General features: G+C 42.3%; 1 protein-coding gene across 2 annotated transcripts; it reads left to right on the plus strand.

The window, feature by feature from the left end:
- Nucleotides 1–793: 793 nt before the first annotated feature.
- MAPK15 (mitogen-activated protein kinase 15) lies at nt 794–27,676 on the plus strand. 2 transcript variants are annotated; one of them, XM_030012381.2, is made up of 14 exons: nt 794–990; nt 4,759–4,857; nt 5,307–5,336; nt 8,000–8,090; nt 8,639–8,769; nt 8,943–9,106; nt 10,038–10,177; nt 11,557–11,614; nt 16,641–16,778; nt 17,031–17,136; nt 21,287–21,587; nt 22,049–22,200; nt 25,206–25,433; nt 26,996–27,676. In XM_030012381.2, the coding sequence occupies exons 1-13, from the start codon at nt 922–924 to the stop codon at nt 25,410–25,412; spliced, it is 1,686 nt and encodes a 561-aa protein (XP_029868241.1). In that variant the 5' UTR covers nt 794–921; the 3' UTR covers nt 25,413–25,433; nt 26,996–27,676. The 2 variants fall into 2 exon arrangements, with proteins under 2 accessions (XP_029868241.1, XP_029868240.1); XM_030012380.2 differs by lacking the exon at nt 26,996–27,676 and adding an exon at nt 26,642–26,893.
- The last annotated feature ends 321 nt before the right edge of the window (nt 27,677–27,997 follow it).

Raw genomic sequence — 27,997 nt, forward strand, 5'->3', positions numbered from 1 at the left:
TAACTAAAGTAAAATAATATATAATCCTAACAACAATAATAATAGTAATGAAAAGGAATATAACAAAAAGAAAAAAAAAAACCAATAAGAAAAGACAAGTGATGCACAACGCAGTTGCTCATCACCTGCTGAGCGATGCCCGAGCAGCGATCCGCACCTCCCGGCCCACTCCCCCCAGTTTATATACCGAGCATGACATGCTATGGTATGGAATATCCCTTTGGCTAGTTCGGGTCAGCTGTCCTGGCCATGCTCCCTCCCAGCTTCATGTGCCCCTGCTTGCTGGCAGAGCACGGGAAACCAAAAGATCCCTGACTTTGGATAAGCGCTACTCTGCAACAACTAAAACACCAGTGCATTATCAACATTATTCTCGTGCTAAATCCAAAACACATCATTATACCAGCTACTAAGAAGAAAATTAAATCTGCCCCAGCAAAAACCAAGACAAACGCTTATCAGATGAAGGCAGAGGACGCGCTACGCTGCAGAAGTTTCACCCTTGGCCTGCGCCGCTCCCCCGCCGCACTCCTGGGAGCGGAAAGCGGCAGCGCGGTCACGGCCCGCCGCCGCCCGAGGGGAGTCGTCCGGCGGCACGGTGCTCCCCCAGCAGCCGCCCATGGAGCCAGCAAGCGCGGCCGAGCCCGCGGCAGCACCTCCGGCCGCCCAGCGCAGCGCAGCGGAGCGGAGCGGAGCGGAGCGCCCGACGGCGAAAGAGAAGGAGGAAAGGCCGCGGTAGCCCCAGCATCACGCTGTGCGCCTGCGCGGCCTGGGGCCGCTTGGCGCACGCGTTGTGCGGCGGGGCTGTTTCCATAGCAGCAGAAGGCAACGGGAAGAGCGCCGCGGGCAGCCTAGCGTGCCGTGCGGCGGGGCCCTCGTCCGCTCGCCGGGCGCGGCGCCAGCCGCCTCAGCTTGCCCGCCATGAGCGTGCCGGAGGTGGAGGTCCTCGTCTCCCAGAAGTATGAGATCAAGAGGCGCCTGGGCAAGGGGGTGAGTGCCCTGGGGGGGCCTCGGGAGCTCGGGGAGCCGGGCGGCGGGGTCCAGCGCTGCCCTGCGGGTCGTCCCGGCGGCGCCTTTGTCTGCGGTCTCCCGGTCCCTCCCGCGGGCCGCCGACCTGAGCCGCGTCTAGTGCTGGAGGTCTGAGAGCTTATAGAGCTGAAGAAAAACTGGACTCTGAAATATTTATTATGCCTAATAGAGAAAAAAAAAAGTTAATCGTAGCCTGATAACTTTCTGTGACTTCTTATGGTTGCTTCGCAGCTAGATTTCAGAGGAAGGTAAGTGTTACGATGTAGTATGTGGAACTGAAAATACCTTTAAATTCCCCATCAGTTTTTTTCCCTGTAATTTACTGGAGAGCTGCCACACAAAGCACCGACCTTGCATGTACACCTGGTTTATAGCCAAATGAATCTGAGTCTCAAAGTATATTCTGTTTGTGCCTGCCACATTCTTTCACATTTACTGTAACCCCATTTCTTCAAGTATTGTGCTGCATCAAGTAATTTTTCCCCATAAAATCATGTATTTTTATATGTGAGCCAATGTTAATTTCTAAGATCTTTTTCCTCAGGCAGCCTTTAAACACTTCCTGATTATCTGCTTTTCTATTCTGGCAGCTCTTTGCCATTGTTTAGTTGTGTTAATACTAGTAGTTAAGTATTTCATGTGCAATTACAAGGGGGCACTTGAGAGAGGCTCAATTTCTTCATTATCCTCTAAGACAATGTTTTGTTTTTCTCCTTTTGAATTCACACTGATCGTTCTTATGGCTATATTTAATTCTAAGTTTGGCTCTGACTTGCAAGGTTTGCTACCATCTTGTTACTAGTTATCAGCTTTCTCCCTTTGACTGAATGTAATATATTACATCTTTTAACATGCTAGGTTCTTTGAACAGAATGACATTATTCTTTCATCTGAAATATCAAATTGTTTGAGAGTTCTATTTGGAGACTGTTTCACAAACATAACTCCATACATTCAGGTCTTGAAAGGACTTTAGTGGCTTCAGGTCCATCATGTAGGCATCACTGACATTATCAAAACTACTAGTCAAGCTCTTAACTCAAGTGGTTCCAGCCTCCTAAATACCTGTGTTTTCTGCCTCTTGTATGCAGAAAGTTCTGTATGTATTGTGTATGTACACAGCTGATGCATGTACCTGAGCACTTAAAAGGCTCTTGGAGTCCCTGAAACACGTGAGGACTGCCCAAAAAATAGAACAGAGAAGTGCAGCAGCAAAGGAGATAAGCTGTTCCTGTACAGTGAGGGAATTCAAAGAGTTCTTTTTTTCACTAAGGGAATGGGAAATTCTACCTGAGTATTCCCTATTCAGATGACTATGTGATACTTGCAAATGGTGATTACTCAGTCTCCCTTGTGGTACAGATCCAGTTTTCTTATTTTTAGGTCATAGATTTGAATCTTAACTTTCCACATTCTAGGAGATGCCTTACATCTGCACAATGGGGTCATTTCTCACTCAGAAATGCCCAGTTAATGTTTAAATACTCATACAAAGTAAAACAGCTACAATATGTGATATTGAGTGATTTTCACGCTTAAATACTCAGATAGCGACATCAAGGCAGACTTCCCAAGAATACATGTGATCCTGGAGTATGGGTTCAGGTCCTTTGCCATGCATCAGGAAGTATAAACAGTTGGCATATAAGTGTCTCGAGTAAGTGCTATAATACTACACTGTTGGCAGTTGGGATGTCTCTTTTCTTTTTTCCCAAGTAACACGTGATAGGACAAGAGGAAATGGATTCAAGTTGTGCTAGAGGAGGCTTAGGTTGGATATTAGGAAAAATTTCTTCACCAAAAGGGTTATCAAGCATTGGAACAGGCTGCCCAGGGAAGTGGTTGAGTCACCATCCCTAGAGGTATTTAAAAGACCTGTAGATGTGGCACTTAGGGACATGGTTTAGTGGTGGACTTGGCAGTGTTAGGTTAACGGTTGGACACCATGATCTTAAAGGTCTTTTCCAACCTAAATTTTTCTATAATTCTATGATACTGTCACTAGAGGCCTTGGTAAAAAGTCTCTCTCCATCTTTCTTGTAAGCCCCCTTTATGTATTGAAAGGCCGCAGTAAGGTCTACCCAGAGCCTTCTCTTCACCAGGCTGAACAACACCAACTCTCTCAGCCTTTCTTTGTAACAGAAGTGTTGCAGCCCTCAGACCATTTTCGTGTCCCTCCTCTGGACCTGCCCTAACAAGTCCATGTCTTTCTTGTACTGGGGACCCCAGAGCTGGACGCAGTACTCCAGGTAGGGTCTCACCAGAGCGGAGCAGAGGGGCAGAATCGCCTCCCTTCACCTGATGGCCATGCTTCTTTCGATGCAGCCCAGGATACGCTTGGCTTTCTGGGCTGCAAGCACACATTGCTGGCTCGTGTCCAGCTTTTCATCCACCAGTATCCCCAAGTCCTTCTCCGCAGGCCTGCTCTGAATCCTTTCATCCCCCAGTCTCTGTTGATACTGGGGATTGCATCAACCCATGTGCAGGACCTTGCACTTCACCTTGCTGAACTTAATGACCATGTACATCTGCTATTGGCTGCTTTGGGGTCCAGGATGCTTGACCTTGTGGACCTTTGGTCAGACTCAGTGTAGACATTCTTAGTCCTTGACTCAAGCAAGTATTGCTCATTGGCCTAACCTCTCTTTCTTCTAGGTAGCTGGTAATTACCTCTTCCTTCAGTCCCTCTGTTGAGTATGTTCTACTTCCATACTTGTCGTGGTTTAAGCCCAGCCAGTAACAAAGCAGCACGAAGCCACTCGCTCACTCCTCCCCACCCCAGCCCTGGTGGAATGAGGAGGAGAAAATACAAAGAAATGTTCATGGGTCAAGACAAGGACAGGGACGGATTGCTCACCACTTATGGTCACGGGCAAAAGACAGGCTCAACTTGGGGAAGAAACAACATCAATTTAATTTACTACAAATCAAATCAAACCAAGGATAATGAGAAGTAAAACCCAAATCTTAAAACACCTTCCCACCACCCTTCCCTCCTTCCTGGCTCAACTCTGCTCCCAGTTTTCTCTACCTCCTCCCCTCCAGCGGCGTGCGGCACAGCCAGACAGGGAATGAGGGTTGCAGTCAGTTCGCCACACATTGTCTCTGCCTCTCCTTCCTCAGGGGGAGGACTACTCACTCTTCCCCTGCTCTAGTATGGGATCCCTCCCACTGGAGACAGTCCTTCACGAACTTCTCTGGCATGGGTCCTTTCTGTGGGCCGATCTTCAGGCACAGGCTGCTCTAGCACAGGCTTTCCCATGGAGTCACAGCCATCTTCGGGGGCATCCGACTGCTCTGGCATAGGGTCCTCCATGGGCTGAAGGTGGGCATCTACTCCCGTTCACCTCCGTGGGCTGCAGGGGCTTTGCCTTCATGGGCTGCAGGGGCACCACCTCCTCCAGCGCACCTCCTCCTCCTCCTTCTTCACTGACTTGGGTATCTGCACAGGGGTTTCTCTCACATTCCAATCTCCTCTCCCGCTGCAGGTTTCCCTTCTCAAATGTGTTCTCCCAGAGGTGCTACCACTGTGGCTGATTGGGTCAGCCTTGGCCAGAGGCAGGTCTGACTTGGAGCCAGGGAAGCTTCTAGCAGCTTCTCACATGAGCCACCCCTGCAGCCCCCTCCCCTGCTACCAAAACCCCTCCACACAAACCCAAAACAACCCTGAAGGTCTGAACTGTGCTTAAGATGTCATAGTACACTTCATCTGTCCTTTTTTCTCCCTAGGCTTATGGCATTGTATGGAAAGCAATCGATCGCAGGACAGGAGAAATAGTTGCTGTTAAAAAGATTTTTGATGCTTTCAGGAACAGAACAGATGCTCAGGTGAGAAATCGTTGTTCTAACATGTCCTGAAAGATGTGGTGGGTGTTCATAGATATTTTCAGGATTTATGTCTCTGAAAGTTAGTTATTTGACAATTATGCATGTAGTAATACAGTCTACAGCTATATTAGGATAAAAGGGAGCAATAAATGTCAAGCTTTGTTATATCATGGCATCTACAAAATACTGTTTGATGTCCCTGAGGAAAAAGTGTCTTTATAGGCATGCACAATTTGATTCTCCCTGATGTTGTTATGCTATAGTGCCTAAGCACAGAGAGCACACTTGTGACTCTCTACTGAGCAACTGGGTTTTTCCTAGCCGGTCTACCATATAAGGGTTTCCTCTGCTTTAGAGATTAGAATGGATTTAGCCCTCTCATTGGAAGTCCATATTCTGTTCTGTCATTCTGTTGAGGTGACAATAAACTTTTTTTTGTTTATTTCCAGAGAACATTTCGAGAGATTATGTTCCTGCAGGTAACATCCATTTTTCCCCTTCCTCTGATTTTTAATTATCTCTGATATTGTTCACATATTTTCTTCCCATTCTTTTTCAAAATGTGCTGATCATTGCTGACAATTCTATTCACTTCTTTTCTGCACCATCTTGGCAAACAGTCTTTCCATCACTGGGCAAAAACACCTGAATGAAATGGAGAGTTGGTCTTATTTTTTCTTTGAGACATGCTCTGTCCTTTCACCATTTTTAGCAGTATGTGTACTCTAGGATAACCATATTGACTTGCACTCTCTGTCACTTTTTACATCTTTGTGGACGGAAGGCTTTTTTCTTAAATTTTAAATGCCATGATTGAGAGGTGGGACTGGGGTGTAGAAGAGATTTACATGCCAAAATTTTTTTCCTCTGTCATGTGGGAAGCCACTTGACCACTTGAAATAATCAAAGCAAAACTAAAAGAGATGTTCTGTATGGAATTACTTAAGGCTGCTTTTGGTTTGATATAATTGATCCCACACTACACCTTAGTACCTTATCAGTGGCATTAAGTTTACCTGTCCATTACTCCACAGACTTACCATGTAGAAACATCAATGTTTTTGAATAGTGATAATGTTGTTATAACTATGATTTTCTAAGGACACAAGCAAGGCAGGGCTCATAGGAAGAGGTATTTCCTAAGACTGTCAAGTTTAAGTAGGAAAGAGATGGGTTTTTTTAACTTTTTAATCATTCTTTAAGCCTGAAATAGAAGCTGCAAACTTAAGAGCTAAAAATGTATGAGAACAATTCCTTAGAAGTTAATTACCTGTAGGTTAGATCGTCTCTGAAAGTATAGCACTTCTGGAGTAGATGGGTGGAGGAGGAGTTGGGAGAAGAAAAAGAAGGATACTTCTCCTGAAGGAAAGGATGAGTCATTTTGGGGGAGGGAGGTTAATGTGCCATTAAGCCCTTACTTTCATGACTTTAGATGCTCAATAGACTTAAGAATTTTAGTTTCCCCCCCTATTTTTGAAGGTATATTATAGCTCTTTCTTGAGGTTCAGGACTGAGAGATCAAAAAGGGAAAGACGTAAGAAATACTCTTTCATTAGTGACTGGATGTTTGTCTTAATTTGCTTGTCTGTGCAAATTCCTTCCTGTGCATAATGATTGCTGAGTTTAATCTGTATGTTTATCATAAGGGCATTTGATGGACTGGATGAAGTTTATTTTAATTGAGAAGTGTTGATGTAGAATCTAGGCATTTTGATGATTTTCTTCTGGGTAATACGTAGTATGCTGCTCATTCTGCTGCTTGCAGTTTTTATGCTTATAGTTCAGTATGGCTGCAGATCTATTTGCTGTATTTTGGGCCACATTTTAGAATGTTATTTTTGGTAATTACTTTAGTGAGAGCATTGTTCTGTAAGCAAAGATAAGTAGGACTGGCTCTGACTAAGATTTTTTTCAAGGTAGGATTTTTTTTAATATAGGTTGAAACTTTTTCATAACTTTCTATTATCAGTTCCAGGGCAAGACAGGGTGAGACAATGGGGTTTTCCTTCAGTGTGAAGTAAGTTCTTAAACAATACTCAAGTAACACTGTCAAGACTGATCTGCATCTCTGGAAAAATTTACCTTTTGGGTAAAAACTTTCTTTAGATTATTTGGATGGGCATTCTGAATATTGTCCTCAGAATAAATGCAAAGGTATTTGATGGCCTGGGTGTATATTACTGCTTTGCAAGTGTATTTTCATGAGTCGCTGCAGGTGAGTGTGTTGGTTTGTGGATTTTTCTAGACGATGTACATTATAACCAATTCTTTTCTTGGCCTCAGAGGCTAGGAAGGTGATGGTGTTGTAAGACTGTGCTGGAGAGAGCTTGATATTATGATTTATGATACTGTTTATAACTGAATTTGTGATAGATATAGATAAAGAGTCTATATTACTGGTTCAAATAACAAAAAAAAATGTGTGTATTTTAGATTCAAGCATAGGTTTTATGGTGCAGCTATTTATGATTTTATACTTGGGGTAGTTCATGAAAATGTTGGCATATTGTGAAGTGTTCACAGTGCCTCTAGCTGCGCAGAAATGTTAGCTACAGGAAATAAAAGTTGTTAAGACTGAGGATGAAGTAAATGATCTTGACAGTATCATCAGTCTGCAAATGTGAGGATAGAATTCACCTACAGTTTAAGATACCTGTATTTAGGTATCTCTTTGTATGCTGACTGTCTGACCTCCAATTACAGTCAGTTCAATCAATGCAGCCTGTAGTGTTTCAACATACCCTCAGATAGACACTTCCTGGTTGGTTGGGTTTTTTAATTATGAACGTTGATGGCAACTTTGTTCTATTTTCACTGCCACAATGTTTCTTTGCGTTCAGTTGGAAATACGAGGTGCGTAAAGTTGACTGGATTTTATTCAGACAATGGTATGGAGGGATTTTTAGAACTAATGTCTCAGACAACAGAGATTTTGAGGTTTTAGATTAACTGGCTGGTTTCATACTGTGGAGCAAGTTTAAATCCTTATTATTATTATTTATTTCATTAGAAACATAATGAAGGAAATAGCATGTTAACATTTGTTCTAGACAATAATACAAAATGCGATAGGTTATTGTCCTTTTTTATGATTCACAAGCAAGACACTTGATTTTGACAGTTGGGTCTCTTCCCTCTGCAGGAATTTGGAGAACATCCAAATATCATCAAGCTGCTTGATGTTATCCGAGCTCAGAACAACAAGGACATCTACCTCATTTTTGAGTCCATGGGTGAGACTTAGCATTGCATCAGCCATTTAAATACAGCCTGTCTTATGAGTTAGTTACCTTTGTTCCCTACTTTGATAGTAGTGTGTTGATAATTTACATGAATATTCATGTAAGTAGACATATAAGTAGGAGCAGTACAGGTTTTTTATATATATATTGGTTGTGATTAGATGGGAATAGCAGTGAAACTTTTAAAGGACTAATAATTATATGAGAAGTGGCTGGTTGAGATGAAGACAGCAGAGAGCAATAAATTAGAAGTCTTGCAGAGACAGAAGAGTTGCATGTGGAACAGACTATGTGCAACTTTATTATAACAAAAGTATGCAATAATAGAACAGTAACTGTAGCATGAGCTGCAAGTCAAACTCATAATATAGAGAGATTGCAGTACTATTAATAATTACAGTGTTAACTTCTGTTGAGAATGCTCTTGAAAGATGACAGTTTCAACTATGATCTATTCTGGCCTTGCTTTGAGGAACTTATATTCACAACTGGGTAATCCTTTACTGATGTAAATATATTACTGATGTAATATATTACAGAGACAGATTTACATGCTGTGATTAAGAAGGGGAATTTGCTGAAAGATATCCACAAGTGTTACATTCTCTACCAACTCCTGAAGGCAACTAAATTCATCCACTCAGGAAATGTTATTCACAGAGATCAGAAGGTATATTTCAGTCATAGTCTTTATCCTTCACTCAAGTTTTCTGTTAAACACTAAATTTCTGTTAAACACTAAATTGAAAAATATGAAAAGGGAGACTAGCAAAAGAACCTTGATAATAATCTTCTGCCGTTCAAAGAGTAAAAAGCTTATTAATTTTCCTTTTTTCAATTCAGCCTTCAAATATCTTGCTGGATGCAGACTGCTTTGTTAAACTTTGTGATTTTGGGCTGGCCCGTTCTTTATGTCAGATGAATGAGGACCAAGGCAACCCTGCTCTAACAGAGTATGTGGCTACACGCTGGTACCGAGCCCCTGAGATCTTACTTTCCTCTCGGAGGTAACTGCTTAATATGAGTAAAGGGATGGGTTTCTATAATTTCTTCACCACTGGGAAGATTTATTGTCTAAAAGTCTTAAATCTTTTCATTTTAGATGTCACCAGATGCAATGTCATGTCAGCAGTCCATTTTCTCAATATGCATTTAAACTTCAGTTCTGCAACATAAAAATCTCTCATTACATGTACATTTCCTTCCTGGCTTCTTAGATTGTCCATTTACATACATTATCAGCTCATCTGTTTGTCATCCTTTCTCCCACTAGACTTATTCTTTCTCCCCTTAAATCTTCATCTTTACAAAATTTGGTTGAGTACCTTAATCCTCTTCTCCAAGTTTAAGGAGAGTTTTTTGATAAACCTTCAGAAAATATTCTGTAATCAAATGTTAAATCAGCTGCCTGTTGGTCAGGCTTAGTCCTTTTTTTGACTTAAATATACAAAATCTTATTGATCAGAAAAGAAAATAAATATAGGTTGAGTTAGTATCCCAAATTTGAAACGTGGATGTTTTGCAAACTGTCATTTACCCTTTGTTTGGCATTTACTTTGCTTAAGTAATTGTAACTACTTTCTAGATACATTATGCCCTGAAAAGTCAGCTGTTTCCAAACAGCAACTTGTATCTTCACTGTTGGTCATCTGAAAAGTATATATTACCTTGTCCTGGCCTTTATCTTTAATACACTTCCTTTTATGGTTTCCTAGAATAGGCTTCTAGTAGGATAAATCTCCTTTCTGTTTTATGCTTGCCAGTTTCATGATTCCCAAATCTCATTCACTTTATAATTAAAACCTGTGAGCATTCGTATTCAAGGAGTCATCAAGCTTGTTTTTCTAGCAAAATAAGCTAATGTAGATGATGTGAATACCAGGTACAGAAAAATATTTGATTGATTTAGTCCTAACTCTGTTCTATTCTTATTTGTAGTTACACTAAAGGTGTAGACATGTGGAGCATTGGCTGTATTCTGGGAGAGCTGCTACTTGGAAAACCTCTTTTTCCTGGAACATCAACAGTGAATCAAATAGAGCAGATCTTGAGGGTCATTCCTGCCCCATCCCCAGAAGGTAGGACTCTTCTACGGGAAAAGGTATTTAGAGAAGAGATTAAAAGAGTGAAAGAAAGCAGCCCAGCTGGATCAGGGAAGAAGGTATCTCTTGTGAGTCATTCTAACATCTTTTCAAGGAAATTAAAGACTTAATTGTGAAATGTTAGTGTCAGAGGAAAATAAGCCCATACTTGATTAGATGAGAAACAAGAACTAGGCCTTCAAAACATTTTTGAGATTTATAAGAGGATGACAGTTTAAAACACAAGTTTAATACTTCTGAGGGATTTTCATAGTAAAGCTAAATTGGACTTTTTGGTCTGGAAATCTAAACACAGAAGTGAAAACAAGAGTAAAAATATGTTAAATCCAAAAGAGGGGATGATGATGATTATTAGTATTGTCTTCCATGAGTTCCAGTCTAACAGCCCATATGCTTTATAAACTAGTACAATATTCAATGTTCTAACTGAGCTAGCAAATAGTTTTTAGAAAAGTAACTACCTTCAGTTTAAGGACATCACAGTTTTGGAGAATTCCATTCGAGCTTAAAGTTACTTATAGTTTTTATTAGAGATTTGGTCACTGTGAATGAAATATGAATGGAAATGTGTGCGTGAAAACACCAAAACAGGAGTTAGAAGAACAGCCAGCACTAATAACAAAAAATGCTATTCCATTCTCAGCAATACAGTTGAGGAATGTGTTGATAATGTCAGAACCAGAAGGTCTGCACTCTAAGACAAGACCACAGGACAAATGACGCAGTAGCAGAAGGTCCTGTATCCTTACCACAGGACAATGGCTGCAAGGTTGCAGCATATCACAGGCACAATTTCCTTTTCTTTTAGCCAAACAAGTGAAAACAGACACTTGTTCAAAACTTTATTGCAAACAAGGAAAACCAACCTATGAGCAGCAACTTTGCCTAGGATTTATGGGGACCAAAGAAGCAAGATTCTGAAGCAAAAAAAACATTCCATAGCAACTGTTGACTCTTTGAGAGTATGACAGATATGTTCAGAGAAGAGTTCATGATCACCAGTCAGAAAGAACCCCAGCGGATGTGATGAGGAAATCAATATCTGGTATCCCTTGTTCCCTGTGTCCCACACAAGTGATCCTGGCCAGATCATTTGGCCTCGAATATCTTGGAGCTTCTGCATATGTGGGTATAAGAATGCAAGTTTATGAAATCTATGATAGAATGAATAGGAATTGAGAAAATCAGCTTAGAAAATTTCTAAGTAAATATTCCATCCCCCTTCCATAGGATCTCCCATTGAGTTTTATTAGCATGATTTCCTACGTTAATATCAAATATTTGCTTTCCTTCATAAACTGTCTAGCTCTGGTAATCCTAATCTTGGCATTAACAGTATCTTTTCATTATTGCAGATATTTTGGCTATGCAATCAGATTACAGAGCCTCAGTTATTAACCGCATGAGTTTCCGGTAAGCCTTGAATGTTCAATGTGTCTCAGAAGTCAACAGTCTACTGTATGACGTTGACGAAAAGTTCCCCTGAAGTTCACCTTCTAGTGTTCACTGGTAGAAATTATTACTGCTCTCTGCAGATTCAACCTACCTCTAGGGAAGGGATGTAAAGTTTAAAAAAATTAAAAAAAGAAGATGAGAAGACCAATGGCAAAATCAGGGAATAACAAAAAATATTAGGTTGGGCCTACATTCCAAGCTATTGTCATGTGTACTTTCTCAAAATTAGAATATTTTCCTATCCTGAGTCATTTGGGTATCTGCTGACATTGGTTCACACATGGAAAGCCCGAATCTATTCAGGCCGACTGCCTCATTCCAGCTGCTTAATGACTCTCCCTGTGATTTTTTTTTTTTTTTTTTTTTTTTTCCCTCCTTATATCTGTCATGGTTCTTTTGGATCCTCCAGTTATGTACACAGACTACCACATAATTCTGCATTTATTACATATCTAATTAGTAAACATTAGTAAACTTAATGCTTTTACACTATCTTATGGCCGCAGCAAGTTACTCACCAGTCTCTAAGTATTCTCCACTGGTATCTGCCATGATACTCAGTGGGCATCCCTTCTCACTGGGGAGTCTGCAATATGCATAGCCCAGCTATGTGTGGTATGAGTTCTCTGAATGTTTACTGATAGGTTTTTATAGGTTTAGCTTAGGGTGGCTCAAACCATAAGCTCTAGCAGGTCCCTTGCTGTTCACATGAATAGCATATGCCTTTTCATGATGACTTTTGCCGACTTTTTCAGTTGGCATTCAGTTGGAGCATTACTCCCTTTCATTCAGGGTTGCCAGGATTCCTGTATCAATCTATGCCAGGTATCTGAGGAACTGAGACCCTTTTGTCCCTGCTGATTCAACTGTCAGCACAGCATGTGTGTTTGACCTTGTCAGCAGGAAGTGGATGGTCACAGTATCCCATAGGAATTTCCCTTGATGCACTTGGGAATGTTGCTTCTCATCCTTTTGCTGTGCACCTGTACTGGGTTTGGTTGGAATGGAGTTAGTTTCCTTCACAGCAGCTTGTGTGCTGCTGTGTTTTATATTTGTGACCAAAACAGTGTTGATAACACAGCAGTGTTTCAGCTGTTACTTAACAATGCTTGCACAGCAGCCATCAAGGCCATCTCTGTTTCTCACTCTGCCCCCACAGTGAGTAGGCTAAGGGTTGGCAAGAGACTGGGAGGGGACACAGCTGGGACAGCTGACCCTTCTGACTAAAGAGATATTCCATATAATATAGTGTCATGCTCAGCAATAAAGTGAGTGGGGAGGAATTTCACCAAAGTAGCTATTGCTTGGACACTTGCTGAGTATCGGTCTGCTGGTGATAAGTGATTGCTTTTGCACAACTTGGGGTTTTTTTTCCATTTTTCCCTTTTTTTTCCCCTCTACTTATTGAACTGTCTTTATCTTGACCCATGAGGTTTTCTTGCTTTTGCCCTTCCGATTCTCTCCCCCATGCTACTGATGGGGAGAGAGTGAGTGACTGGATGGGGTCTTAGCTGTCAGCTGCGGTCAACCCACCAGAGTCCTTTTGGGTGTCCAGCATGGGGCCAAAGGGGTTCGACATCTTAATAGATTTGATTGGAGTGTACTAGACAGGATTTTATAGTAGTTACACCTGTTTAGCTGTTGTTGGTCATAATATTGATGTATTTGTTCTCAGCACTGGTTTATTTGTTCCTTTACCTGCTCCATGGCATGCTGCCTCTCTTGCTGTACATCAAATTTGAGGGCTTGTAATGGCTGCTTTCAGCTTTTGCAGTTTGCTGTGCTGTTTAGCACCTTTTTGTGTTTTGCCTGGGAGAGTTATGATAAAAGCACTAGCCTTGAGCCTAATCTGGTATTTAGGCCCTGCATTGGTTCTGTCCCAGTACTTTGGGAACCATCCCGTGGAGAAAATTAACAATTTCTCCTCTTCTCATCCGAGAGCAAGTTTGTAGAGGAAATGAAGAATGGTACCTCCCCCTTCCTCTCTCCTGGGGTAGATTGTTTTTCTGTCTTGTTACAACAGCTCTTCAGTTTCTTGAACATCCTTGGGTAACTAGAATGCTTATATTGGTATATGTCAAGAATCTGATTCTGGCTTTTCCTAAGGATAAACAACTATTTGTGAATGCCACACAGGGATGTGCCCTGAGGTAGTCAGGTCATGGGTCACAAGTTGTGTAGGAGAATTTGTGCAGGCACCTAGAGCAATTTTCATGTCCGATGGTGTGAGACTTCACACCTGAACAAGCGTGGCATCCTGTTGAAGTGACAAAACACCTGAAGAAAGGATGCCTTGTCTATGTCAAAGAGACACAACTTCTCACACTGTGCTGGGGCCTGGCCTACACCTACCTCAGCAGGGTGAAAGGGTCTCTGGATCTGAGGACATAAAATTGGACACTGTGGCTAAGTCAGAGACCCAACCCTTGAGGATAACAGTTGCTCCTAAACAGTGGGAGAGGAAGTCAATTTGGTTTGTAAGAGAGGAAGAAGCTTCTAAGAGGGAGCAGGAGGAAGAATCAGAAGAGGCAACCAGTTCTGCAGTAGAGCAGCCACAAGGACAAGAGGGGGAAGAGACAGAAATCATGAATGAGTGTAGAAACCACCCAGTCCCTATCCCTGAACAAGCAGCATGATATGCGGAAAGATTACAGCTGTCATCTAGGTGAGCAAATTATCACTTGGTTGCTGTGATGCTAGGATACTGGGGCCAGTGCTGAGTCAGAAATTAGAGGGTAAGAAAGCCCAGCAACTGGGATCTCTCGCTAAGGACCGGGGAACTGGTGAAGGGATTGGAAAAGGGGCAACAATCTGCAGCTTCTGGAGGCAACTTCTGTCGAGCATGAAGGCAAGGTATGCCCTCAAGGAAGATCTTATAAACTACTGAGGCAAGTGGATCACCATTGAGGGAGATATCCAGCATTAGGGAATTGGTGGTGGAGGTGATCTACAGCAACCTGGGCAATAACCATAGATCCAGGTGAAATCCAGTGCACACGGTCAAAAGTTTGTACAGAGCACACCAACATTGTATGTCAGCACCCTGACAATAATTGTACAGACAGTGAGGCACCAACTGTGGACAGACTGGCTGGCCAGCTCTGGCAATACGAAGAGAATCTCTCTACCTCCCCAACCCTATGGTCCTGTATCTCAGCTGTAGAAAAACTGCCCCAAAAGTTCCAGCAAATTCAAAGGGAGTTATGTTTTCCTCCTTACCCATACAGGTTGGCATCTTAGCTATCAAGAGTGTCACATGGAGTCAGCCTTTCTCTGCTCAAAGGAAAGGGAACCATGCATGCCACCTTGTGGTTCTACCTGCATGACAGTGGGAAGGACAGGAGGAGGTGGGACAATGCATCTATCTCAAGCCTAGAAACTTGTGTATGTGAATTGCAAGGAAAAACAGCAGCCCAAAAGGGTTCATTCAGAAAGATGACTGCTCCAATTGCTGTTGAGCAATTGCCCAGATGCAGTGGAAGGACTGATCCTACTTCTGATCCTGGTTTGCAATTACAGGAGTCAGGTAATGAATGCTCTGACCAGGAATAGACAGGCCATGCCTCCAGCCAGGCAGAGGAAAGGCATAACTTGGGTTTATTGGACTGTATGGATTCAATAGTCACAGTAGGCACATTGGACCCACAGGAGTATAAGGCTTTGCTGGACACCAGTGCACAGTGACCCTAATGCCATCAGGATACAAGGGGATGGAACCCACCTGGATTTCTGGAGCGACAGAATGATCCCAACAGTTATCTCTGTTGGAGGCTGAAGTGACCGTAACAAGCAACAGGTGGCAAAAGCATCCTATTGTGACCGACTTGGAGACTCGGTGCATCCTTGGCATGGACTACATCAGGAGAGGCTACTTCAGGGACCCAAAAGGGTACCAGTGGGCTTTTGGTGTAGCTGCCATGGATACAGAGAGGATTAAACAGCTGTGCCCATCCAGTCTCTTAGTGAATCCCTCTGTTGTAGGGTTGCTGCATGTCAAAGAGCAGCAGCAGCGGGTGGGGGCTTAGCTGCCAGTGGGGGTCAACCCACCACAGCACCTCTGAGAAGAGCTCTCTCATTTCTATAACCCTTCTCTGAGTAGTGAGAGACAGCAGCTGGAACTCTCCATTCATTCCTGGCTGAAATGCACTTTTATTTGACAGCCCTACTCTTTGGATGTTGTCGTCTTCCCCCCCCCCCCCCCCCCCCAAAAAATGTGAAAGTGGCTAAGTTCTGATAGATAGCTCCAGCTAGGTAAAAGAGCAAGTGAATTCTTAGTCTTCAAAACGGAAAAGTTTTTTTTCTGAGGCACTCAGTCCAAATGCTATGTTCAGTGATGGATCATTTTTCTAAACTAAAAGAATGTTGTCATGGAGTAACAAAATTATTTAAAATATGAGCAAGAATCGTGTTTTAAAACTGATTTTTCAAATGTATTAGATATTCTCATGTTCCTTATGTTAATTATTATCTTTAGGATTTCAAAATGCAAAAACAGATTTTTAAACTTCATCTTCTCATTGCAAATTATACAGAAATATATTTCTGTGGTCTCAGGGCTGGATTCATGGGATCTTTAACAGTTCAACTGAAACATCCAAGTTAGGAGTTTGGGCTTCCTGCATTGTCAAAAGAACAAAAGAAGAACTTGTTGTCCAGAGGACTCATTATTCCCCTGTGTCTGATACTGTCTGATATCTCTCACTCTCTCCACTGAAACAAGAGAAAGACTAGACTTGCAAGTTAGGCACTTCATGTAGGTTCCTAGTGCAGGGAGGAAGGCATTCAAACCTAATCAAGGGGGTAAAAGACTTTAACATACTCACAGGCCTATACTTTAGAGTGTTCCAGGATTATGACACACTATTTGTGAGTGAATGCTCAAAAGGAGTCAGGTGTCACCTTGCTGTGATTCCCAGAACTGTAATTCATCCCTTCACTGTAAATTAGACACTGGGAGCTTATATCATTGTTTTCTGACTTCTAGGCAGCGAGTAACATTTGAGGAGATTTTACCATCCTCTACTCCATTGCCTGCCTTGGATCTTCTGAAGAAACTTTTAGTATTTAACCCTGATAAACGACTCACAGCAGAGGAGGCTCTGCAGCATCCTTATGTGAAGAGGTGAGAGTAATACCAATGTGCAATTTCCCCTGATGTCTTCTGAGATGTTATAGACCTGCTCTTGGCGCAAGTTTTCTTTATATGCGTGATAGAAAAAAAAAAAAAAAGACAAAGCTAATTCTTGATTTTTCTCTAATGCTATTTACACTAGAGGTCACACTAGATGATTTAACAATCCTTTTAAACATTATATTAATCTTTGGTGCTATTCTTAGTCTTAGTGAATTACATTATGTGTTATCATCTTCTTAGATTTCACTGTCCTGCCAGGGAGCCCTCTCTGGATTATGATGTGATTCTTCCTTTAGCTGATGATATCCAGCTGTCTGTGGCAGAATATCGAAATAAATTATATGAGGTACTTTCTCTTATCCTATTTTCCAAAATCCTAATCCTCCAGGTAACCTGCCCTTCTTGCACACACTTAATGAATTCTGACATTTTCTTCTATTTGCATTCCCATAGGCTTTCCATACATGTTTACAGTTACATCTTGGTGCTTCCTATCAGTCAGTTCCATACTGTCATAATTTTTGAGAGGTCTTTAAATCTAGGTTCCCACTGGGAAAAGAAAAGTCTGTAAAGCGTGATGACTGAGAAAGACTGTGTTAGAGGAAAATGTATTATGCTGGATCCAACAGCCCTAGAGGGGCAAGGCTGCTGCCACTCTGTGTCCCTAGGTCCAGCCAGTAGCAAGGCTGAAGATGTATTCTCAGTAGGCACATGCATACAGAAAACATGTACACACTAGGTATATACATATACACAGGGCTGGCCACGTGGATCAGAGACAGGCACTCGGAGCACTCACACAAACATAGACAGCACCAACAGCCTCATCCTGCTCCCTTCTCTGGCTGAGCAAGGTGGAACTCCACTCGTGAGAATATATATACATATGTACAAGGTGGATCCCTGCAGCAGCTGGTCTCAGACACTCAGTCTGATCCCAGTCTCCTCAGCTGCTGGCTCTTGGATACACAAGCCCCCAAGGCTGCAGCCCCATTCCAGTTGCTGGTACAGATCATGCAGGCAAACAGCTGGCCAGGACTTTCCAGGTCCCTTAGCTGACCTCTGTCCCCCTGCCCCTAGTGTTCTCACCCCTAGAGATACACAGGTGCTCTCACACCCAGAGCTGGTCCTTAGAGGCCTGCTCACCCCGTGGCTCCCAGGCCACTTGATCTTTGCTAGGGATCAGACACTCACTCGCACACCTGCACTCTCTTCAGTTGCTGGCACCATGGACACACAGGCCCTCTGACCTGTGATCTGACTCCAGTTGGTGGCACTCACACCTGCATACACACATGCAGACAGAATAGACAGCCTCTCTTCCAGGAAAGAGAAAGGAATTTAAGAAGATGGAGCAAACTGCATTGATCAGGTGCAGGGCATTGCCAGGCAAGCTTATTGACCAGCCAGCTATTTACACGACTGACCGTTTTTATACCTCTTACCCCCTATTTCCCGTACTTGTTCCTCCCCAAATCACCTACACCCCTCTCTTTTCCTGCTTCTGGTTCCTACCCTAAACATCCCATAGTAAGTCCTGTGTGATCCCAAATGGCTTTCCCCTGCATCCCATAATGTGTCCAACCCCTAGGCAGCAACCTCCACCCCCCCCATACCCTGCCACTCTTAGTCCAGAAGGTGATCCAGAGAAATCTGGATGACTTATTGTAATGAGTTTCATGCCCAGACAATGGGGCTGATAGCTTTGCTGGGACAGTCCTGGCAGGGGCCCAGACAAGGTGTTGAGAACCCCTTGATTTGGGTTCCCATCTGCCATGGTGCATCCCTGTGCTCCTCTCAGCCTGTGCAGATGGGCTTTTGATGGGCTGATGGCTTCTGTGAATGGGTCAGGGTGTAGCTCAACAGAGTATTGTTTGGGCTCCCCATCCTGCCATTGTCTTTCTGAGCTCTGTTGTGGGTGTGCAGACAAACTGTTATCACATAACCTAACACACTGAGGTTTTTTGCTGGACCTTCGTCAAATGCAATTCCATGCCGCACCACATACAGAGAACTATCAGATTTCAGAATAATTAATTAACAGAGGAGGAAGAGTAAGTGAAGGATCAGTGTAATGTGCTAATAATAAAGGACAGTGATGTTTTAGGAGACATATTTTGAATGCATTAACATGGGGAAATAGTAGTACTTGAAAAATCTGGAAATGGTGTTATAATCAAGCAAATAAATAAAAAAAAGCTGATGCAAAATCTTTAGTGGTACAGGGAAAAGGAAAAATAGTACTTTTGATGCCATTTGGTATATGCAATAAGATCAAGAGAAAAACTGAAAGCTGTACTTTCCCTGTAGACAGTGGGATCAAGTGCACCCTCAGCAAATTTGCAGATGATGCCAAGCTGAGTGGTGCGGTTAACACACCTGAGGGACAGGATGCCATTCAGAGGGACCTGGCCAAGCTTGAGAACTGGGCCTATGTGAACCTCATGAGGTTCAACAAGGCCAAGTGCAAGGTCCTGCACCTGGGCTGGGGCAAGCCCCGGTATCAATACAGGCTGGGGGATGAAAGGATTGAGAGCAGCCCTGTGGAGAAGGACTTGGGGATACTAGTGGATGAAAAATTGGATATGAACCGGCAACGTGCGCTTGCAGCCCAGAAAGCCAAGCGTATCCTGGGCTGCATCGAAAGAAGCATGGCCATCAGGTCAAGGGAGGGGATTCTACCCCTCTACTCCACTCTGGTGAGACCCCACCTGGAGCACTGCGTCCAGCTCTGGGGTCCTCAGTACAAGAAAGACATGGACCTGTTAGGGCAGGTCCAGAGGAGGGACACGAAAATGGTCCGAGGGCTGCAACACCTCTGTTACAAAGAAAGGCTGAGAGAGTTGGGGTTGTTCAGCCTGGAGAAGAGAAGGCTCCGGGGAGACCTTATTGCAGCCTTTCAGTACTTAAAGGGGGTCTATAAGAAAGATGGAGAGAGACTTTTTACTAGGGCCTGTAGTGACAGAACAAGGGGCAATGGTTTTAAACTGAAAGAGGGTGGGTTTAGATTGGACATGAGGAAGAAATGTTTTACAATGAGGGTGGTGATACACTGGATGAGGTTGCCCAGAGAAGTTGTGGATGCCCCATCACTGGAAAGCGTTCAAAGGTCAGGTTGGACAGGGCTTTGAGCAACCTGGTCTAGTGGAAGATGTCCGTGCCCAAGGCAAGGCGGATCGACTAGATGGTCTTTGAATGTCCCTTCCAACCCAAACCATTCTATGACTCTACGAACATTTGAATAATGTCTAAAGAAGTGAAAGAAGAACAAAGATAAATGCAAATCAGAACTAATTATAAGAGACACTGAACTGATCTGGATGGTGTTGTTGAGGCAGTTGGGGGAGGATAGCCAGAGTGAATGCTCTAACAATGAAATATGAGGAGCAGCAAAAGTGGAAGTAAATCAAGCCTTCAGAAGGAGAAATTGGTTTTGGCTTAGTTTGGAGGGGCGGGGGGCTGGTTCCCCTTTTTGCAGTGAAAGAAATTATGTAAATGCCATGTTATGAGGCAAAGGAACTGGAAGATGGTGGGAAGAGCAGGAGTTGGAATGTAAATGTAGTAAAAGAGGCACTGGAAAGAATGACAGTGGGAAGAGAAGATTGAAAAGGAAGCTTAGAGATCAGAAAATCCAAGACTGGGAAAGACTGATAAGCGTGTCCACCTTCCTAGAGAGAGATGAAAAGTGTTATTGCTTCTATTAACAGCAATTTAAATGGAAGAAAGAAAAAATAAAATTGAATTTAAAAAGTTGAATCTACTTAAAATTTCTTTTAAGGTCTTTAATAGAGGGAAACTAATAAACTCTACTGTGTTAGAATGTTAGGACTCATGAGCAGATGAATTAGTAAAGTGAATACTGAGCACAGATAGAAAAGATATTCTAAATGTCAGTGGATTGGTCACAGATAATCTAGGTACAAGGTTAAGAAACAAGTGAATAGTTTTGAATAATCTTACTGATAGGGTGTCAAATTTGGGATGACTGTGATTACAGGAAGTTGAGAGTAGACTGTCTGCACCAAGACCCAAAACCTTGGCAAGGATTCTATCGCTAGATAATAGTGTGTAGAGGTAGGTGAGAAATAATTATGAACTAACCGGAATGAATGTTGCTTTGACCATTAAAAAATCAGCTTTGCAAAGTCCTAGAAGGGGATGGTAAGAAAGAACATAGTGTTAACCTTTTGGGCACACAAATCCTGTCTTTTCCAAGGCTAATGCCCATTTTATTTAGTCATGTTCTCCCTCAGGATATATTGAAATTGCCTGTTTACCCAATACTTTTTCTTAATGCTTCAGCCTATTCTTTCTTTCCACTGAGAATATTATTTCTATCTTCTTTCCAACCCTAAATTAATTTTAAAATTATACTTGTTACCTATCCTGTGAAATAAATTGAAGTTATTTGTAACTCTTTCTCTTTGTTTCTATGTTTTGTTCCTCTGCTCTGCTGTGCAGCTGTGTTGTGTCTAACCAACTTCTCCTTTCTGTAGATGATCCTTGAAAAGAAATTAAATAGCCATCGAAAGGAGCAAGTGCGGAGAGAAAATATTCAGCTAAGTCAGTCTGAATCCAGGCCACTTCTTCCAAATTCCAGTTCTGTGAATTTATCTACCAGGAAAGGCCAGAGAATACCAACACCGCCTCTTCTAAAAACTTCAGATGTGCATGCTGGAACTACATCTAGTGTCCAGCCAGAAGTATCCAGCCAGAGTGAAGATTTAGCAAGAACTTTATGTCAGAGATCAAAGATCAACGTGATATACAATCCCATAACACATACTGCTGTTCAAAGTAGGTACTACCCTCCTACAGTGGGATGTGATCCACCATGAGTCATTATTATGGGGTAGAAAGAAGAAAAGAGATCGAGTGGGGAAAAAGAAATAAGGGGAATTTACATGGCAAAATGAGAGGGTGAAAATGTGGGAGGAAAATCGCGTAAGAACAAAACACTGTTGAATGAGTTTTGAGTGTACGACATTCTCTTTGGCTTTTTCCTGCCTCAGTCTTGTCTCTATGTTCCTTTCTGTTTTCTCTTTGCTTCTCTGCTGCTATTATCTTTTCCCATGCCCATTTGAACTGGTTTTGTTTGCTAGTACATTCTAATTTTATTCTGAATATTTTTGTTCTGTTTGTGAGATGAAGCGAGGTGGCAGGGGCTGACTCAGTTTTTGTGTTCTATCCCTGCATCAGTCAGTGTGTTCTCTGTCCTCATGATTTTCCTACTTTCTCTCATGTTTTTTCTTCTGCAGGTAATGCAAATTCTGGTGCTGTGATCAAGAACTGTTCTGCACCACCTTCTCAACAGGCCAGAATCTCCAACAATAGGAGACTGGGGAGACAAATCACATGGGCAAATGCAAATGCTCAGCTACCTCCCACAAGTGTACAGAACCTTTATAATGTGAGTAGCAGTTAAAAAAAAAAAAACAAACCTTAGCTTTTCATGGGCCAAAATGATATAGACACAAAATATCTTAATTTGCAACTTTGTAAAGATACTTAAATGAGAGGCAAGACATATTGCTCTGTGAGTGACTAAATTAATAATTTTTTACTAGTTAAAATTACTTATGACAAAGATACACACTGCAATTTCATTGCTTGTATGTAGTGTCAGTCAAATGGTACCAGTAACCTAGTTTGAGAAGGCAGTTGGGCTTGTATAGAGTATGTTCCCATTACTAGAGAGCTGAAGAGTGTGCTAACTGAAGAGTTTCTGCTAGTAGGGGAAATAACTAGACATAACTTGCCTCTAATATGGGGCAGATTCATATAGGAACTGCATATTGCAGTCTTCAGTGTTGCAATACCTACGTTTCGGGTGTTTTGTCCACTAATGAAGTTTGTGACCCTGAGTTAAGTTCTGTGCATGAGGCAGAGCGTTGAGAGGAAGACCATCTAATAGTAATCACCAGGAAATGCCAAGGGCACAGATGTGGCTTAAACCTTATAAGTCCAGCATATGTAATGCTGATCTTCAGCTAGTCTGGGTTTATAAACACTAACTTTCTCCTGGAGTTTTACGTCTAATCCCAGTCTTTCAAAAAACCCTATCACCTGTGACTTGAGGAGCAAGAGTATTTTGCTGCCAATAGGATTAGGCAGGAGTTCTGTGAATGATTGTTGAATTTAAGTACAGGAATTAAGTGTTTCAGAGAACATGAAGTAACACAGCCCTTTTGTAAATCTAGGTCTCTTCCTCATTAGCAGTATTTTTTTCACAAAGATTAATTGTAATGGATCATATATGTCAGCTAACTGTAATCAAAAAGAAAAGTAGAAATATCTGCAGATTCTCTGCCTCTACTTCTTTTTCCCCATCTTGAGTTTTTAATGCAATGTCTTTGAGATGTGCTGAGATATATGACTTTTTTTCCACTGCCCTTTTCCTAGAGGACAGGCTAATTTTGGACTCCATTCTACTTTCAATTTTATCACTTCAGACAAGTGAGGATTTGAACACCATTTCAGATTATCACATTGTTCAGGTTGTCAGCAGCACCAAAAACTCCCTTTGACTTTGAGAATCACAGATCAGTTGCTTTTACATTATCTTCAGCGATGGCTTGTCCTGTCCAAAGTGTGTAGGTAGCAAATTCTTTTTTAACCAGATTGAGAATGTTGGATATTCCAAACTTTGCTGGAGAATTCGTATTACCTCTGGAATCAACCTAATGGATTGCTGTTGCTGAACAGTGAAGGCTTCAGTCCTGTCCTCTCTGCTTGTCCCTCTTCCCTGTCCTTGGCCACGCTTCCTTGCAAAAGTTGTTATCCTCGCTGGGTTCTTAAATGACCTCCTTGCCCCTGCTTTTTCTTTTTCCTGAGCTAGATCAGAGGAAGCTTATGGCAGAGGAAGAATATGGAAGGAGGGACCACAGATGACTTTTTTTTTGACACTAAAGATTGACTTTTTTGTCATGGGACTTTCTCACATCCCCACAAAAGAATACTTGAGTGACTATGTGCTGGAGCTCCAAACCATTCAAAATGTGTACTGAGCACAGTTGTATGAAGGGATTTCTGACAGACACCACTATCAAAGATGAGTTGGGTGGGATCACCTGCTTCGTGTCAGCATGCAATATCACATTTACCTTAAGGCAAAGCATTTCTTTGAACACAGCTCTGGATGATCTGAACCATTTCAAGCCAGAAACAAGCTGCAGACACTGTTAACAGTCAAGCTTGTTCCTACTGGATCTCTTCTTACTGTTGTGATTGATACGAAAATACATATGAATAACTGCTAAAAGGAGACATGATTGCCAGTAACTTCCAAGTATGTCCACGTGCACACTTGCAACCCATCTTTCAGCCCCTCTGCTTTGGAATCCCATTCAAAATGTTTTGAGAGTGAGAGGAACCGTTTATTCCACAAGTGTGGAGCAAGTGTGGAAGCCTTTATTCCACAGTAAGAGATTGTGGAGGTTGCTGCATGTGCAGATGTACATATGAACAATGCATTTTGAAGAATCTTTAGGTAATTGTGACCAACTTCCTGTTACTGGAAGAGCATAATAGGGAGAAGATCACCCTACACATGCCCTGTGCTTTATATTTGTTCCCTGAGAGGCTAATACTGACTAGTGTCAGAGACAGGATATTGTGGTAGAAGGTCATCAGCATTGTGGCTGATCTTACGTAAATGCTGACTTTTCCATCTTTCTCATTCAGCCTCAGCAGAAGCTGAAAAGTTCTGACATTCCAGGTTGCTCTGCATTCAGTCTGCGTTCATTTTCAATATCCTAGCAAGCTCATGAAACTCTTGTTCTCAGCCATTTGACCAGAAAAGACTCCTGTAATGGCTGGGGTGACAGCAGCCAGTGCCACAATAGTGAGTGGACACTCTTGCCTTTCAGTTAACTATAGAGGTTCACAAAGCATAAGCCGCAGTGAAACAGCTCTCCTCTTGAACTGCAGATTCAAATGTATTGTAATGTATTATGTATTGTAATGTATTAATAACTTTTTCCCACAGGGGCTGATAAACACAGTATCCATATGTAGCTTCCAACTCAGAAAGTCACCAAGCTATTTGATTGGCAGAAGCCAGGAGGATATACTGGGGAATGATGATGATCTGTCTTTTGTACATATATTTAAAGCATTCACTACTGTTGGAAACAAGATATTAGCCAAACAGGACTTTGGACTTTTGCTCCAGTGCAGGATTAGTTTGTTGTATTTTGCTCCTTGTTCTCAATACGCCCATTCTTAAACCCTTCTCCCTCACATCATTCTCACCATCCTATTCTTGATCTTACAAAACAGTCTGTTCTTTTATTATTCATACAACATTCATGATCTGTCCTGCTCCTCAGCTGAAGCAAAATCTGTGTTCCTTATTTGTATTTTAGAAAGCTGATTACAGGTTACTAACTATCTTGGCTTTTCTTTCTCACACAGAATCCAAGAAATACTCAGTTTCACAGCAAAGATGTTCATCCGTTTCTGAAGTCCAGTAAAAAGATGTTCCAGATTACTGCAAATGTGGGAGCTGCTGGTGATCCAAAAGCATCAATGGGCAGTTACTCCCAGGCCTATGGAACCATATATAAATCTGCACTGCAGAGTCTTCCAATATCAAAATCCTCCCAACAACATGAGCAGTGAATATGGAAATGTTCTAACCAGGTGAAGTACAGCTCATCTTATCAGTCCCCTAACTGAGCCAGTAACAGCAAGTGAGAGCAAAATATAACAGGCATTTGACAGTTACCCCAGCTGAAGGAAAATGCTTTATTCATTGTATGGAACAAGGTACTACTTTCTTCTGGACAAACTAACAGGAAAGAAAATCTAATCCCTTTGCCTTCTGGTCTTACCAGACAAGGGCACAGCACCATTTGCTCCCATACTGTGAGAACAATGAATGCTGTCAGTTCATATTCCTCATTTGAATTATTGCAAAAAATTACAGAAAACTGCAATATTGTGATACTTGAATGTATTTAGACATATTCAGAATATTCAGGGCCTTCAGATATACTCAGACACATTCAGGGCCCATGTAAACCTCATGAAGTTCAGCAAGGGCAAGTGCAAGGTCCTGCACCTGGGCTGGGGCAAGCCGCGGTATCAATACAGGCTGGGGGATGAAAGGATTGAGAGCAGCCCTGTGGAGAAGGACTTGGGGATACTGGTGGATGAAAAATTGGATATGAGCTGGCAATGTGCGCTTGCAGCCCAGAAAGCCAAGCGTATCCTGGGCTGCATCGAAAGAAGCATGGCCATCAGGTCAAGGGAGGGGATTCTACCCCTCTACTCCACTCTGGTGAGACCCCACCTGGAGCACTGCGTCCAGCTCTGGGGTCCTCAGTACAAGAAAGACATGGACCTGTTAGGGCAGGTCCAGAGGAGGGACACGAAAATGGTCCGAGGGCTGCAACACCTCTGTTACAAAGAAAGGCTGAGAGAGTTGGGGTTGTTCAGCCTGGAGAAGAGAAGGCTCCGGGGAGACCTTATTGCAGCCTTTCAGTACTTAAAGGGGGTCTATAAGAAAGATGGAGAGAGACTTTTTACTAGGGCCTGTAGTGACAGAACAAGGGGCAATGGTTTTAAACTGAAAGAGGGTGGGTTTAGATTGGACATGAGGAAGAAATGTTTTACAATGAGGGTGGTGATACACTGGATGAGGTTGCCCAGAGAAGTTGTGGATGCCCCATCACTGGAAAGCGTTCAAAGGTCAGGTTGGACAGGGCTTTGAGCAACCTGGTCTAGTGGAAGATGTCCGTGCCCAAGGCAAGAGGGTTGGACTAGATGGTCTTTGAATGTCCCTTCCAATCTATTCCGTGATTCTATGATTCTTTAGCGCTGCCTAAATGCAGATTTTTTTTTAACAGAACGGATAACTAACTGTTCTCTGAAGACCAAGACGACTAAACTCTTCACAGATAATCTTAAAGCACTTCACTTTGTTTTCCACTAATTTCTATGACTCTTCTGGGGTAAATTAACATAATCAATGGTGGCTTATTTTCATTAAAATCAAGTAGAAGAGCATTTTAAATATAGGTGGGTTGTGCTACAATCTTTAATAGCTTACCTACCATGTAATATTGTAAATATTGTAATAATAAATACTTTATATGGCACTACAGAAAATCTTTGTCCTTCAGTGTTTGCTGTGTGTGAAAGGGAAAAATACAGGGGTATCTTGTTCAATGAATAATATGGTAAATTTTTTTGGCTTTCAGAAAGCAGTGTTCCAAGAGATACTGTTGCTGAAACGTCATGAAGTTGTTATCAGGCAACAGTGGGACTACAGTAAACTTTAAAACTATATTCCTGTTTAATGCTGATTTTTGGTACATTCTCCTCCTTAACTTGAAGTTCTTATAAGAAGTCTCTGTCCCTGAAATTTTACTTCACCTAAGATAAATGATTGTTATTCCAGAACATTGGGACTACAGTTACAGAGGGGATTCAGGCACTAAATTCCAACACGTGAGTACCACTGCCATTGATAGCATATCCATTTTATCTTTTAGTACCTAAACACCAAAGGCTAGTAAAAAAATAGTACATTCACTTCTGGTACCAAGTGTGGTCACTTAAGTCTGATAATACAAGGGAGCTGGGAATACAGCTCACAGGAAGTCCTGGTTTATTCTGGTATATTCATAAAATAGGCATTTCCTGTCTATCTCAGGTACAGGTAGATACAGGGAACGGCAATGACAGGGTGAACATGTTGTGCAGGCAGTGCTCTGTGCAGCACGTTGGCTCTTGTGAGGCCAGTTCTCATGCACAGAAAAGGGAGCCTGCTGCTTAATTCAGAGTTGTGACTTCCACTGAATGCCTAGCACCTAGCAATTTGACGATACAACATGATATCTAAGATCCTCTGTGAGCTTAGTCTCAGACCGAGAGGTGATGGGCTGTAAAGCTAACTTTTTATTCTTAAAATGACTTTTGCTATGTCCTAGTTTCAGCTGGAATAGAGTTAACTGTCTTCCTAGTAGCTGGTACGGTGCTAAGTTTTGAGTTCAGTATGTGAAGAATGTTGATAACACTGATGTTTTCAGTTGCTGCTAGTAGTGTTTAGACTAATGTCAAGGATTTTTCAGCTTCTCATGCCCAGCCAGCGAGAAAGCTGGAGGGGCACAAGAAGTTGGCACAGGACACAGCTAGGGCACCTGACCCAAACTGGCCAACAGGGTATTCCATACCATGTGACGTCCCATCTAGTATAGGAA

The sequence above is a fragment of the Aquila chrysaetos genome, chromosome 4, assembly GCF_900496995.4.
Source record: "Aquila chrysaetos chrysaetos chromosome 4, bAquChr1.4, whole genome shotgun sequence".
Classification (NCBI taxonomy): Eukaryota; Metazoa; Chordata; class Aves; order Accipitriformes; family Accipitridae; genus Aquila; species Aquila chrysaetos.

Coding starts and splice junctions, on each gene's coding strand:
- MAPK15 (XM_030012381.2), top strand. CDS start 922: ATGAGCGTGCCGGAGGTGGAGGTCCTCGTCTCCCAGAAGTATGAGATC. Junction 991..4,758: donor AGAGGCGCCTGGGCAAGGGG/GTGAGTGCCCTG, acceptor TTTTCTCCCTAG/GCTTATGGCATTGTATGGAA. Junction 4,858..5,306: donor GGAACAGAACAGATGCTCAG/GTGAGAAATCGT, acceptor GTTTATTTCCAG/AGAACATTTCGAGAGATTAT.